The following is a 13,008-nucleotide window of genomic DNA, read 5'->3' on the forward strand; positions in this document are numbered from 1 at the left end:
TCCTAGGCTGCATCAACAGAGGGATAGAATCAAGAACACCTGAAGTGTTAATACCATTTTATAATGCGTTGGTAAGGCCACACTAGGAATACTGCATTTAGTTCTGGTCGCCACGATGTAAAAAAGATGTGGAGATTCTAGAAAGAGTGCAGAGAAGAGCAACAAAGATGATTAGGGGACTGGAGACTAAAACATATGAAGAACGGTTGCAGGAACTGGGTATGTTTAGCTTAAGAGAAAGAAGGACTAGAGGAGACATGATAGCATTGTTCCAATATCTCAGGGGTTGCCACAAAGAAGAGGGAGTCAAACTATTCTCCAAGGCACCTGAGGGTAGAACAAGAAGCAATGGGTGGAAACTAATCAAGGAGAGAAGCAACTTAGAACTGAGGAGAAACTTCCTGACAGTTAGAACAATTAATAAGTGGAACAGCTTGCCTCCAGAAGTGAATGCCCCAACACTGGAAGTCTTTAAGAAGATGTTGGATAGCCATTTGTCTGAAACGGTATAGGGTTTCCTGCCTAGGCAGGGGGTTGGACTAGAAGACCTCCAAGGTACCTTCCAAATCTACTATTGTATTGTATTGTATTGTATTGTATTGTATTGTATTGTATTGTATTGTATTGTATTGTATTGTATTGTATTGTATTGCTTATTTTCAAATTAACAGGCCAGCAGGTTTGGGGGAAAGAAGCAGCTTCTCCTTCCTCGTGCTGATAGAGGACAACTGCCCCTTCCCCTTTACCCCCCCCCCCCATCCTGTTCCACTGTAGCATCTGGAAAAACACGCGGCCGGGGATAGACACATACACACACACACACACGGCCTTTTGGGGAAAACACACACACACACATTCCTGTCTCCAAGGTTCGCTGGTCAGTGCCTTAAAGACCCGGGAGTTGCTCCCCAGATGGATCTTTTTTTCTTAAGCAATTTAAGAGCATTGCCACTGTCTTGCAGACTTCCTTCCCTGATTTTTCTTTTCTTTTTCCTGGCAATTTATTGTGGATGGACAAGCAGAGTTCCAAGAGGGATGGGGGCTTCAACCAATTTTTTTAAGAGGGTGTAGCCTGGAGACCATGCAGCCCGCACCCCGGCCCCAAAAAGAGCCTCCTATTGGTCTTCCCTCCAGGGAGGGGAGCAAAGGAAGACGATTGAGGGAATCCCCTCCATTTCTCCTCTGCTTCCCTGTCACCCCGTCCACGCATACCTCTTCAGGGTGCTGGCCTCCCGGGAGTTGAAGGACCTGAAAGGGACAGGCAGGCTGCCACCGCTCCACTGAGAAGACTTTTCTAAGAAGAGAAAGTGCTCCGGTCCAGCTGTACCCAAGCTGGTGGAGCGCCTGTGTGATCAGAGCAACCACGCGGCTGACTTGCACCTGCACTGGTGACGAGCGGGCGGTTGCGGGCACTCCACCAGCTCAGGTGCAGCCAGACCGGAGCAATTTCTCTTCTCAGAAAAGTCTTCTCAGTGGAGCTGTGGCAGCCTGCCTGTCCCTTTCAGGTGCTTCAACCCCCAGGAGGGAGGGGGCCAGTGGGGTCATAAAGGGAGCAGCAGCTCCTCTGTGAATGGAGGGGAAAAAGTTCAGTTTTTCTCTGCCATTTAAGGGCTGCAACAGGGAGAATCCCAACTTTTTTCCTCTCCCTCCATTCAAAGCAGAGCAAGGGAGGCAGGAGAAGATAAGAAAAATTGAAAGCCAGGAAAGACGGAGCAATTGTGCAGCAAGAGGAGTTTCTGCAAAAGGGAGGGGGAGGGGAAAGCCACAGCTTCCAAAGACCTTTTGCTTTCAGGCAGGGATGCTGGCTGGCACTCACTTCACTTACTGCTCGCCACTGATGCCCCTTCGGCGGGCCCAGCTGCAGCCCTGCTGGCTGGGTGGGCAAAGGAAGTGGGTGGGCGGGGCAAGCATGGTGCGGACAGGGAGGGCAAGAGAGAGAGAAAGTGGCGGCTGGGTGGGCAGGGGGAGTGAGGGGGTCAGGTCAGGGGAGGGAGTGTTCCGGAATGCGGCCTCCAGATGACCCAGTACACAAATACACACTGGATTTCTGGATCCAGTTCTTGCGAACCGGACCATGCTCCCTGAAACCCACCTCTGTTTCAGCCTTGCAACATTCTATTAATATAGGCTTAGAATAAAGTAGAATTAGCTCATATGGTCATGTTTGCTGTCTGGTTGATTTGGGAAGTCTATCAGAAATTGACAGCACATGCAAACTAGATGTGTTGTTTATGAATGGAGTGGAACATCAATGTTGGAAACTTGAAAGAAGAAAATGTAATTGACTTATATGGCTTAGAAAACCAAAACAAAGCCATGGAAACCAATGATTATCCTATTTTGGATACACTGTCCCTTTTTGCTGACACAAGGATTAAAAAGTTGATGTTTTATTAGTTTATAGGTAAGGGATAGAATATGGAACGAAGAGACAGATGTTAGTAAGTTTATAGATGGTGAAAAATTACTAAATTTGTCTATACATCTTGTAATGAACTTGGAAATCAACTCTTTATACATTTCTTTTCATTTATTTATTTGTATTCCACCTTTATTATTTTTACAAATATCTTAAGGCAGTAAATATATCCAACATACCATCCTCTTCCTATTTTCCTCATAACAACAACCTTGTGAGGGGAGTTGGGCAGAGGGAGAACAACTAGCCCAAGGTCACCCAATTGGCTTTCATGGCTAAGGCTGGTCTTGAACTTACCATCTCTTGCTTTCTAATCTGGTGCCTTAACCACCGGACCAAATTGGCTCTCTCTTTGTCATATTCTTTTCTATTTTTCTTTCTTCCTTTTTCCTTTTGTACTTTTTATCCTTTCTTACCATTATTTCTTTTTTCTTTATGTTTAATTTTATTAATTTTTACTACTGCAATCAAAATCTTTCATAAAATAAAATACCAAAAGATGGCACATAATCATCAATCTGTCTCCAGGCTTGGTACTGAAATCTGTGATTCAGGAACAGGAAGCAGCTGCTTCAATGAAGCACTAAGAGTTGCTCCATGTGTGTCTTTACATGTTTTGAAGCAGTTTTTTTTTTAACTGAACTGAGACAGTCCTAAATGGTGGATACCAGAGACATTTAATAAGGGGTGGTTTTAACTGCTTTGCTAGCGGCAAGTCAGGAACTGGAACAATACCTCCTATGATTTGTCCTATGATTGTCACATTTTAGGGTAAAAGCAAAAGGTTAATTAATACAATACTGGATGTATCATTATGTATTAAACAAACATAGGTTCTTTTTGATTATAATGTTAACATGTCGAACATAGCAATATATCAAGAATTGTGGGGGACAGGGATGCTGTCTAGAACATTTATTGCATATCAAAAATGCCAGGTTTTTGAGATATAAAAGATACATGAGATATTAAAGACGGACTAAATTCTGAAGTGATTTATCTTCATCTATTTTTTTTACATCTCAAAAACCTGACCTTTTAACAGAGATGTATATATTTTCTTTATCTACTATATAGGAGAAGTGAAATATGAAATCTCATTTAAATAAATCTTTCTCTCTTTTGGCAATATTGTCAGATATTTTGGTGGTTCTTCTCTTAAAAGTTCATTTCTCCTCCTCACGTGATATTATTAAAACTATTGTTGTTGTTTTTTAAAAAGCTAATTGATTAAAAAAAATAGTGTTCCTCAACCTGGTATCATACAGATGTGTTGTACAACTCCCAGAATTTCCAAAACATTTGGAGGACAGGACACCAGGGTATTAAGGGCAAATATAGACTGATATGAATATGATCTGTACCATATCTCTGTTTCTAAGAGCACTTAATGTGTGCATTTCTGTGGGAACAGTGTTTGAAAAGACCAAGAGGCTGCTTGACACCAGAAATCATCACAACAAAAATTTCACTTTCTTGATCAGAGGAGGACTACATCAGCTTCTCTTCCTAAAAAATAAATAAAACGTTAACTGCTTATATCAGCCATATGCTTTTACATCAACACTTCATTCTTAGCTGCTGAAGGAAATGTGGAATCATTTCAAATTTGGCACTAGAAATACCAATTTTATATTGATTTGTCTTGCATGCTTTTTCGAATGTCTTGATATAAATGTGTTGGGATTTATTGTTTTTTGGTTTGTTTGGAGACAATCAATTAATATGTTATGGTATAGAAATTCTGTCCAAAGAATATTGAGAGCCTCCTATTTATCCACCATAAGAATTTTTTCATTAATAAGTCTGATGCGACTTTCTCAGCAGTCAGTTCAGTTATACATGGAATCCATTAATCAGTGCAGCTCTATTTATCAGGCTGTTTGTACACTACAAAGAGATATAAAAATCTCAATCAGAAATTCCTCCAGCTGTTTTTCTCCTTCTGCATATGCTAATGCTGATTGTCAGCCTGAGGCTGTTGCCAGATAAAGGGCTTCTGGCATTCCCAAATCATTGCTTTTCCATGGAACCTAAATGTAGAATTACAGTGACATTTGCACACACAATTCTTTTAATGTATATATATTCTACTTTTTTCCATCCTCACTGCTGGAGTAGGAAAAGACTGGGCTCTTGATAATATGGACTGTGTTGTATAGATTTAATGTAGTATATAAACCCATGTATTACAATTTATGAACCATGGGATACGGCTTGGTGTAAAGGGTGAATACTGCCAATTGTGGCTTATTGAACAAACAGACTTTTGTTAAAAAGCCACACCTTAGTACCTAAATTCCACAGTTGTATATAGGGAGTCTGCCAATCATTACTACAGTAGAGGAGTATGCCCAAGAGAGTGATATTTAATTACATCTGAGGAAATTTATTCAGAGCATTTACTCAGAACATTTATGTATTTGAAATTCCAGTAAACGCTCCCCTCTTATATAATGTATAGTACCTGAAACATTTGGAAGACACCCTTATCCCAGATATAATTTCTACATACCAAAGAAATGGTCAAGGAGGCTATGGTCAACAGAAAGCAGCTATTTTATTACACCTGTGCAGGTGGATTCCCAAGCAAATGAGAATCCCTACAAGGTGCATAGGTGCACCTTAAATATACAAAATGATGTATCATATGGGTCATAAAAATACAATTGCATGCAAAAAATACAAGTGCAAAGTACACGGAAATTCCCCAAATGTTCCGAAAGCATACGTGTTCAGAAGCCCCAAAGGATCTCGCTTTCCCAGAACTAAACAATAAGGTCATTACCGGCTTCCTGCAAAACATGTCCTGTTACTCCCTGTTACAAAGACTATTTCGGATTAGGTCACTGTAACTTTCTGATTATGGTCCAACCTGTGATTTTCCAGAAAAGCTTACTTGCTGGTCAGATATTCAAGATGGAGTCAGTTACCTCAAATAACCTCATCTAATTTATCCAAATAATTCAGAGTTCTAGTCTTATTCTCTCAATTCACCCTCTCTCCAATAAGGACAGTTATTTGTGTAACCTCAGGTGAATTAATTCTCAATCTCTTGCATCATAATTCTGGCCTCCCTTCTGCTTAGTTCCTTCTTCTTTGAGCACTTAGATCCTCTGAAGCAAATCAAGCAGCACTGGCTACATTTGGTATACTTTAAGCATAAAGGAACACATCTTATGTAGACACAAGTAACTAAGCATAACACAATGATTACTATGATTCCCACAAATGCTTCCTTCAGCCAAGAGAAATATGGCAACTAGGAAGTCAAAAGTATCCAAACACTCCTAAAAGCAGAGCTTTCAGTGACATGTGTTCAATGTGTAGTCATATTGTGCGAAGCATCCAGCTTAGCTGAATTTAGCTGTTTCAAGGAGTTGAAACAACCTCCAACCTTTACACAACAAAGTTTCTCAAAGTCCTAATCAATTGTCACTCTGGTCTGGTCACACACCCATATCATCAGCTAAAGCAGCTATCACTGATGAAGGTTCATTGATGCACTCTCATCCAAGGCACAAGTGTGATGGCCAAGCATAAGCATGCATCTCTTCCCCCTATGCCACACTTCTGGTAATATTCACTGGTGTTATAGACCATCTTACAGGATGTGCACCTGGTTATATAACAACATAGATGAGCTAGTTCTTTGCATTAAATCCCAAAAGACGTTTCCCTCTCTCTTGTTCGGTTCAAGCACTATTGGTGTAAGACTTCCAGGCTTTAGAGGTCCAGCCTCATTTCTCTTTTGTCTCACTTGTAACAGTCTCATATGGGGAGGACTTTTAACATATCCAGTTGCACATCTCCCCTTCCACACATAAGGCAACCTATTAGGCCTAGACCGCCACATAGAAACGTAAGCTTCGAGGGAGCTATGATTTCACCATAAGGGAAAAATAAGGCTTCCTCAATTATTCTAAATCTTCTACACTAAGGGGTATAATTTCCATACAGCTCCGTGCATTGCTCATATATGGTTTCCATCTTATAGGATAGCTCAGCATGTCTTGTAACATGCTCAGTTGCACCTTGGCACACCTTCCTCAAAGGTCGATCTGATGCAAATGGCAGCAGCATCAGTGGTTTCAATGAGTGATAACCATGCTTGCACTTGTGAATATACATTATCAGAAGGGAAGCATAACTACAGACATGTAAGGGGAAAACAAGGTAATACTCATACAGGCTCCATCCCTACCTGATAAACATCCAATAAGGCAATCACTGTGAATTTCATTGTCCTAATGAACTAGGCCTCTCCCTTGTTTAAGGTATGTATGTGTAAAACAAAAAGGCTTACCTTTAAACTTCCAGGGTCTGTACTGGCTGTACATTCATTGGACACAACATAGATATCAACCACTCTGCCAATTCTTATCTGAGCAAAAGCATGATAAAGAAATAAGCCAATAAGCAATTCCCATACCCAACGTTCCATAAGCTAAGCTAATGCTGGTCTTTGTAAAGCTTGCTTCAACAGTTCAGATGCATTTGGTGCAGTGGTGGGTTTCAATTTTTTTTGGAACCTACTCTGTGGGTGTGGCCTCCTTTGTGGGAGTGGCTTGCTGGCCATGTGACCTGGTGGGCATGGCTTGCCGACCATGTGACCAGGTGGGAGTGGCCAAGACGATATCACTGAATTCTTTGCCCCAATGGATGAACTACAATAAGATTAAAATAAGTACAAAAACAATAAAAGAGAAACTTACAGAAGGAAGATGACTGTTCTTGCCAGTCTTCAATATCACGGACTCCAATGAATGGGCTGCACAAAGAAGAGACACAGAAATGAACTCTTTCATTGCATGCACTGCATTGGGATGAAACCAGCACACAAAATAATAGAAAAGGAAAATTACTCTCCTTTTTTGCGTCTTCTGCACCACCACCTCATGCTCCAACAACCTGTACAAAGGAGAGACACAGAAAGCAAGACTTTAATTGCTTGCACTTCACTATCTCAAGGATGAACACAGCACAGACCACACCACACACAGCAATAAAGACAGCTACTTACAGAGGAAGGATCCCTGGCTTGCCAGTCTTCTGCACACCACCTTATCGATTTATTTTGCTCAAAAACCTGCACAAAGGACAGACACAGAAAGCAAGACTTTAATTGCTTGCATTACTATATTAAGGATGAAACAAGCACACAAAGCAATAAAAGAGCTACTTACATAGGAAAGATGACTGTCCTAGTGGTCATACTCTGTTGTCTCTTCATCCTGTTAAATAATACTAACTGCAGAATAACTAAAACAATATTGGACTCAATTGTGGTTGTAAGCTGAGGACTATAGGTAACAGAAGGGACCTCTGTTTTCACCCAACAATGTACAGTCTTTTCAGGAAGGGTGTCCCCCAACAAACAGCTGCTGGAATTGTGTTTGCACAACAGTGGAAAAACAGATATATGAAAATGAATAAATATTACAACGTGCAGGAATAAATAAATTGACAATTAAAATCAAGAAGGCTTTGAATACTTTTTCACGTGGGATTTGTTTTAGCAATTGCTAACTAACGGAAACAGAAATTAGAAATCCAGAAGTATGAAAGAAAATACCAATTATGTAAGGAAAGGTCCCTAAAATGTATAAGGAAATATTACTAGATCATTATTAATGTGTAGATAACTGTGGGACATTACACACCCACACCCACACAAACTATGACAGTGCCAGGAAAACACCAAAAAATAAGAATCCCCCCCCCCCCCCAAAGACTGCAAATGAAACCAGTTTTTTTTTCCTAACCCTAAGGACAGGAAAGACAAAGCCACTGGAATAAAAACCATCAAGGCCATGGAAATTATAAAGGACAGTGCCAGGAAGCTCACAGAACCATCAACCACCTCAGAATTACATAAATGAGGGTGAAACCCAAAAAATCGTGCAAAGCTGCCTTGCATCAACCCGGCCTGCCCATAGAAAAGCAGCCACTTTGAGATACATAAACCTGGTCTGAACACTTTTAAGCAACATATTGCATCACAAAGAAAACATTTGCAAAAAGGAATAACATTTCTTGTAGTAAATATATTTTATAAACAATTAAAAAATAAAAATTCCCAAACAATAATTCAAAAAAGATATTCTATAAATAAAAAAATCCTTAAAAACCATTGTTAAGTATTTTACCAGCAATAATTTATAGTATAACTATTTTAAGGTATTGTACCAGCCATATTCCACCAGCAATAATTTATGCTGTAACCGTTTCAAACTATTCCACACACAATAATTTAAAATGAAACCATTAAAAATATTCCATACACAATAAATTAAAATTAAACAATTTAAAACAATTTTATGCACAATACATTTTAAAGTATTGAGTATAGAATATTTTAAAATGGTTTCTTTTAATTTATTTTGGATAGAATCTTTTTTAAAATAGTCTGAGACAATTTAAAAAAAGAATCCATACACAATAAATTGAAGTAAACCATTTTAAAATATTCTATACTCAATACTTTTAAGTAAAATTATTTTAAAAAATTCTATGCACAATAAATAAAATATTATTTTAAAATACATTAAAAAAATAAAAGAAAAAAAACCAGGTTACTTACCAGCAGGCAGAATCAGCAGCTCTCCGATGCGATGGATGGATGCAACAGGCAGCAGACAGGCAGAGAGGCAGGAGGACAGGTAAGACTGTTTAAGACTGCTTAGGGCTTAGCCAGCCAGGCGAGGCTGGAGAGGGGAGGGTGGGGGGCTTTTGGCCTAGCCTCGCGGAGGCTTGCCGCCCACGCGACCCCGGCGCTTCATCCCGGAAAGGCCCAGAGGCCTTTCCTGGGCGAAACTAGCTTCCCGACGGCCGCGCATTCCACACGACCCCGGCGCTTCATCCCGGAAAGGCCCAGAGGCCTTTCCTGGGCGAAACTAGCCTCCCGAAGGCCGCACGTTCCACCCAAGCCCGGCGCTTCGTCCCGGAAAGGCCCAGAGGCCTTTCCTTGGTGAAGCTAGCTGCCCACCGCCCGCACGGCCCACGCCAGCCTGCCGCTTGAGCGAGGGAAGGCCCAGAGGCCTTTCCTCGCCAAAGCTAGCCTCCCCCCCCTCGCGCTTAGTTGCTTACCTGAGGGAAGCAGCAAGCTCCTGGAAGGCGAAGAGAAGGGAGTTTTGAAATGGAGGACCCGCTTTTAAACAGGTCGCCTCCAGCCCGCTCACTGATTGGCTGGACTCCAGCCAATCAGTGAGCGGCTGGCTGGGCTAGCTAGTTTAGTGCGGATGGGCGGGGGAGCGAGCGAGCTGCATTGGGACGGCAAGGGCGATTGAGCGACAGGACTGGTGCCGGTTCCCAGAAGTTACTTCCGGGTCCGGTTACTTCCGGGTTCGGTCGCCAACCGGTTCGCGCGATCCGGTGCGAACCGGTAGGAACCCACCACTGATTTGGTGACACAGTCTATCTATAAGGATCCACAGGCCCCTTCACTCTTGAGTAATGGACCCTCATGTTTGCACAGCCAACTCAGTTGTCAACAGTACTTGAAACAGGCCTTCCCACACTGGCTGCAACTTCATCTCCGTCAAAGATGTAATCAGAACCCAGTCAACACTTCCGTAACTGCCGCTGGGCTTTCATGAAGCCAGTATCATCTGAAGGTAGCAGAGATACTTGATCCTGAAGCGATGCCTCATCAATGCTTCATATAGATATATGTGATGGGGGCAGAGGTTACTAGCACATGCCTCCCTGTTGAGCAGAACTTCAAATTTCTGCTTTGTTGCAATCAAGTAATTTAAGATGAGGAAAAGTTAATGTCTTGCTTTATCGTACATCTGGACAGTGAGCTGTTTATCCCCACTGCTGTGTCAGAGGCGATCAAGATTTAGCAGGACCAGTCCCAGGCTAGACTATGTTCTTCCCATACATTAGCTTGCACTCAGGATTCAATTGCTAGACTTCAGTTTGTAGACAGCGAATTCAAGAGGCCATCTCAAGAAACAGCAATCCTCCTCTCCTGAGATAGGATTTAAACATAGAACAACCAAGTATGCAGTTCTGTTACAAAAACATCTGATGTGCCACATATGGAGTCTCCCAGTGTTGTAACCCAATCTCATCTTATAATAAAACAACTTTATTTAAAAAGATGTAAAAGAGTCAAAGGCAACCTTCTATCCATTCAAGAAACTGACCCAAAGTTTTGATTCCACTGAACAAAACATGTTTCTACTTGGTATATTGCCAATCAATTCCCAATTGTTCCATTATCTGCCATAAAATGTGTACCTTTATCACTATTAATGGCTTCAATCAACCTGTATCAGGGTATTACCCACTCCAATATGATTTTAACAGTCATTTGAACATTCATTCTTGCACATCAGCCAAACATTCAGTCAAATGACCCATTGGATAAACACCTCATCAAAAATATTTCAAACTTTCCCGCCTCTGGCAATTCAGTATAATCCATTTGGATTCCACTTGGACAGGCCATACAGCCAATTCCCATCCCCCAGCAACCTGCTATTTCACATTGAAATACATTGAAATGTATTTCCATTTCATAAGATCAACCAAAACTTGCATTCCCAACTGACGTCCCTCATGTATTTCCTCATGATTGCTTTGTTCACTATACACAATCCATTCCTTATAATCCATCTCCATACGCATATTTAAAATCTGTATAAATGTTTCCCACTTCCTGCTTCATTATTCAACAATATTAAAGTTTGTACTAAAGAAACACTTCACACATTTGCATCAACCAATCCACTTCCAATTGACTCACACCAACCAATTAGATCAATCAGCTTCCCGGCTTCCAAAACCTTCCAAACTTTGTGCCTATTAACTACTACATATATCCACCCATTCCTTTGCCACCTTCAACTCAAGAAGATCCACTAAGAAATAAATTAATACCCATCCTGGTATCCTCCCAGTATTCAGAGCTATCCTCAGGATACCAATCCACACAAAAGCCAAAGGCCAACCTTGCACTACCAGACCCATTTTGACAAAAAATGATACAAGTTTCCTTTATCCCAGCCCAGGCTTGAGCTAACTACCCCTTCAACAATACAGTGTTCCACTGCTTCAAACTCGTGAAAGCTTTTCCTATGTCAGGCAAGCTCAAAACAGGAGCTTGTATCATCATATCTCTATATCTCCCTGATTCCCCACAATCTGCAATAACCAACTAAGCCCAACTCCCATCTTATTCCTAAGCAAGGGATGGGTGTCTATTCCTTCTATCCCTTCTGGATTTACTCTCCTTGCACCCCAACTGATTAAGTGACCTAAATTCTTAACCTCAGTCTAACGTCTCCCTCGATACTCTCTGACCAGGGTTGGGATTCTGGGGGAAACATTAAGCTATTCCATTGGGGGGTTCACTATCCCTACTGTTTGTGGGAGAGGCAGATAAGGTGGGGGCCGAGGGCCAAATTATGTTCAGAGGATGCGGGTTTGCTGTTTAAGAGCGATCGTGTGTTCCGACCCTCATTGCCCTTCTCGCACCCCCGGGTGCTCAGGATTACGCTTCCTTAATGACGGATCTTGGGATCCCGAGAGGTGGCATGCGAAGAAGAGTCTTCTTAAGGGTTTTTTACAGGGGCTTTTAAATGAAATTTTAAGGGGGGGAGGGGGTTTGATTTGGATGGCTCAGACAGGCTTGGGGGGGAGTCTGTCAGGGCACAGGGCAGAACTAACTAATGGGTGTGGGTTGGAAGGGCTAGGAAGAGTTGGGATTCCGGGGGAGACATTAAGCCATTCCATTGGGGGGTTCACCATCTCTACTGTTTGTGGGAGAGGCAAATATGGTGGGGGCCGAGGGCCAAATTATGTTCGGAGGACGCAGGTTTGCTGTTTAAGAGCGATCGCGCGTTCCGACCCTCATCACCCTTCTCGCACCCCCGGGTGCTCGGGATAACAGGACCCTGGTCTCTGGCTGGTGTCGCTTAACGCCAGGTCCGTGGTACATAAGGCTCCCCTCATTTACGACCTCATACAAGAGGGTAGAGCGGACCTGGCATGCATTACGGAGACCTGGTTGGGCCATGAGGGGTGTGTGCCCCTTACCGAACTACGCCCACCAGGCTTCCGGGCATTTCAGGGGCAGGGGGGGTGGCGGTGGTTATTAGGGAAAGTCTCAGATCTCAGGAGGTCACTGTGCCTCAGATAGGCGGGTGGGAGTCCCTCTTTGTGAAGTGGGGCCTTGGAGCTCAGGTGCGCCTTTTGTTACATACCAGTCTCCCTGCTACGTTTCACCGGCCCTGCTGGAGCTGCTGAATGTGTTAGCTGGATTGGCGGTTGATTTCCCCAGGCTCATGGTCCTGGGGGATTTCAATCTGCCTTCCATTGGCGAGACATCCGAGTCAGCTCGGGAGTTCATGGCTTCCATGACAGCTATGGACCTAACTCAGTTAATTCAAGACCCCACCCATAATGGGGGACACATGCTCGACCTGATTTTTGTCTCTGGGCAGTGGATGAATGATCTAGATTCATTAGGGGATATTTCTATTCAACCCTTTTCATGGTCTGATCATTTCCTCATCAGGCTTGACTTCCATACCGATACCCCTCGCCGCAGGGAGGCGGAACCGACTAAATGGTTCTAC

General features: G+C 42.5%; 1 protein-coding gene across 1 annotated transcript in view; it reads right to left on the reverse strand.

Annotated features, from left to right (window-relative positions):
• The window catches only part of LOC309386166 (uncharacterized protein), a 60,504-nt gene that overhangs the window by 35,949 nt on the left and 11,547 nt on the right, over positions 1-13,008 (reverse strand). The window contains exon 2 of the mRNA XM_081941245.1: positions 6,726-6,803. Coding sequence (XP_081797371.1) covers positions 6,726-6,803 — 78 coding nt within the window. The remainder of the gene's footprint in view (positions 1-6,725; positions 6,804-13,008) is intronic.

The sequence above is a fragment of the Natrix helvetica genome, assembly GCF_964273705.1.
Source record: "Natrix helvetica genome assembly, chromosome: 2".
NCBI lineage: Eukaryota > Metazoa > Chordata > Lepidosauria > Squamata > Natricidae > Natrix > Natrix helvetica.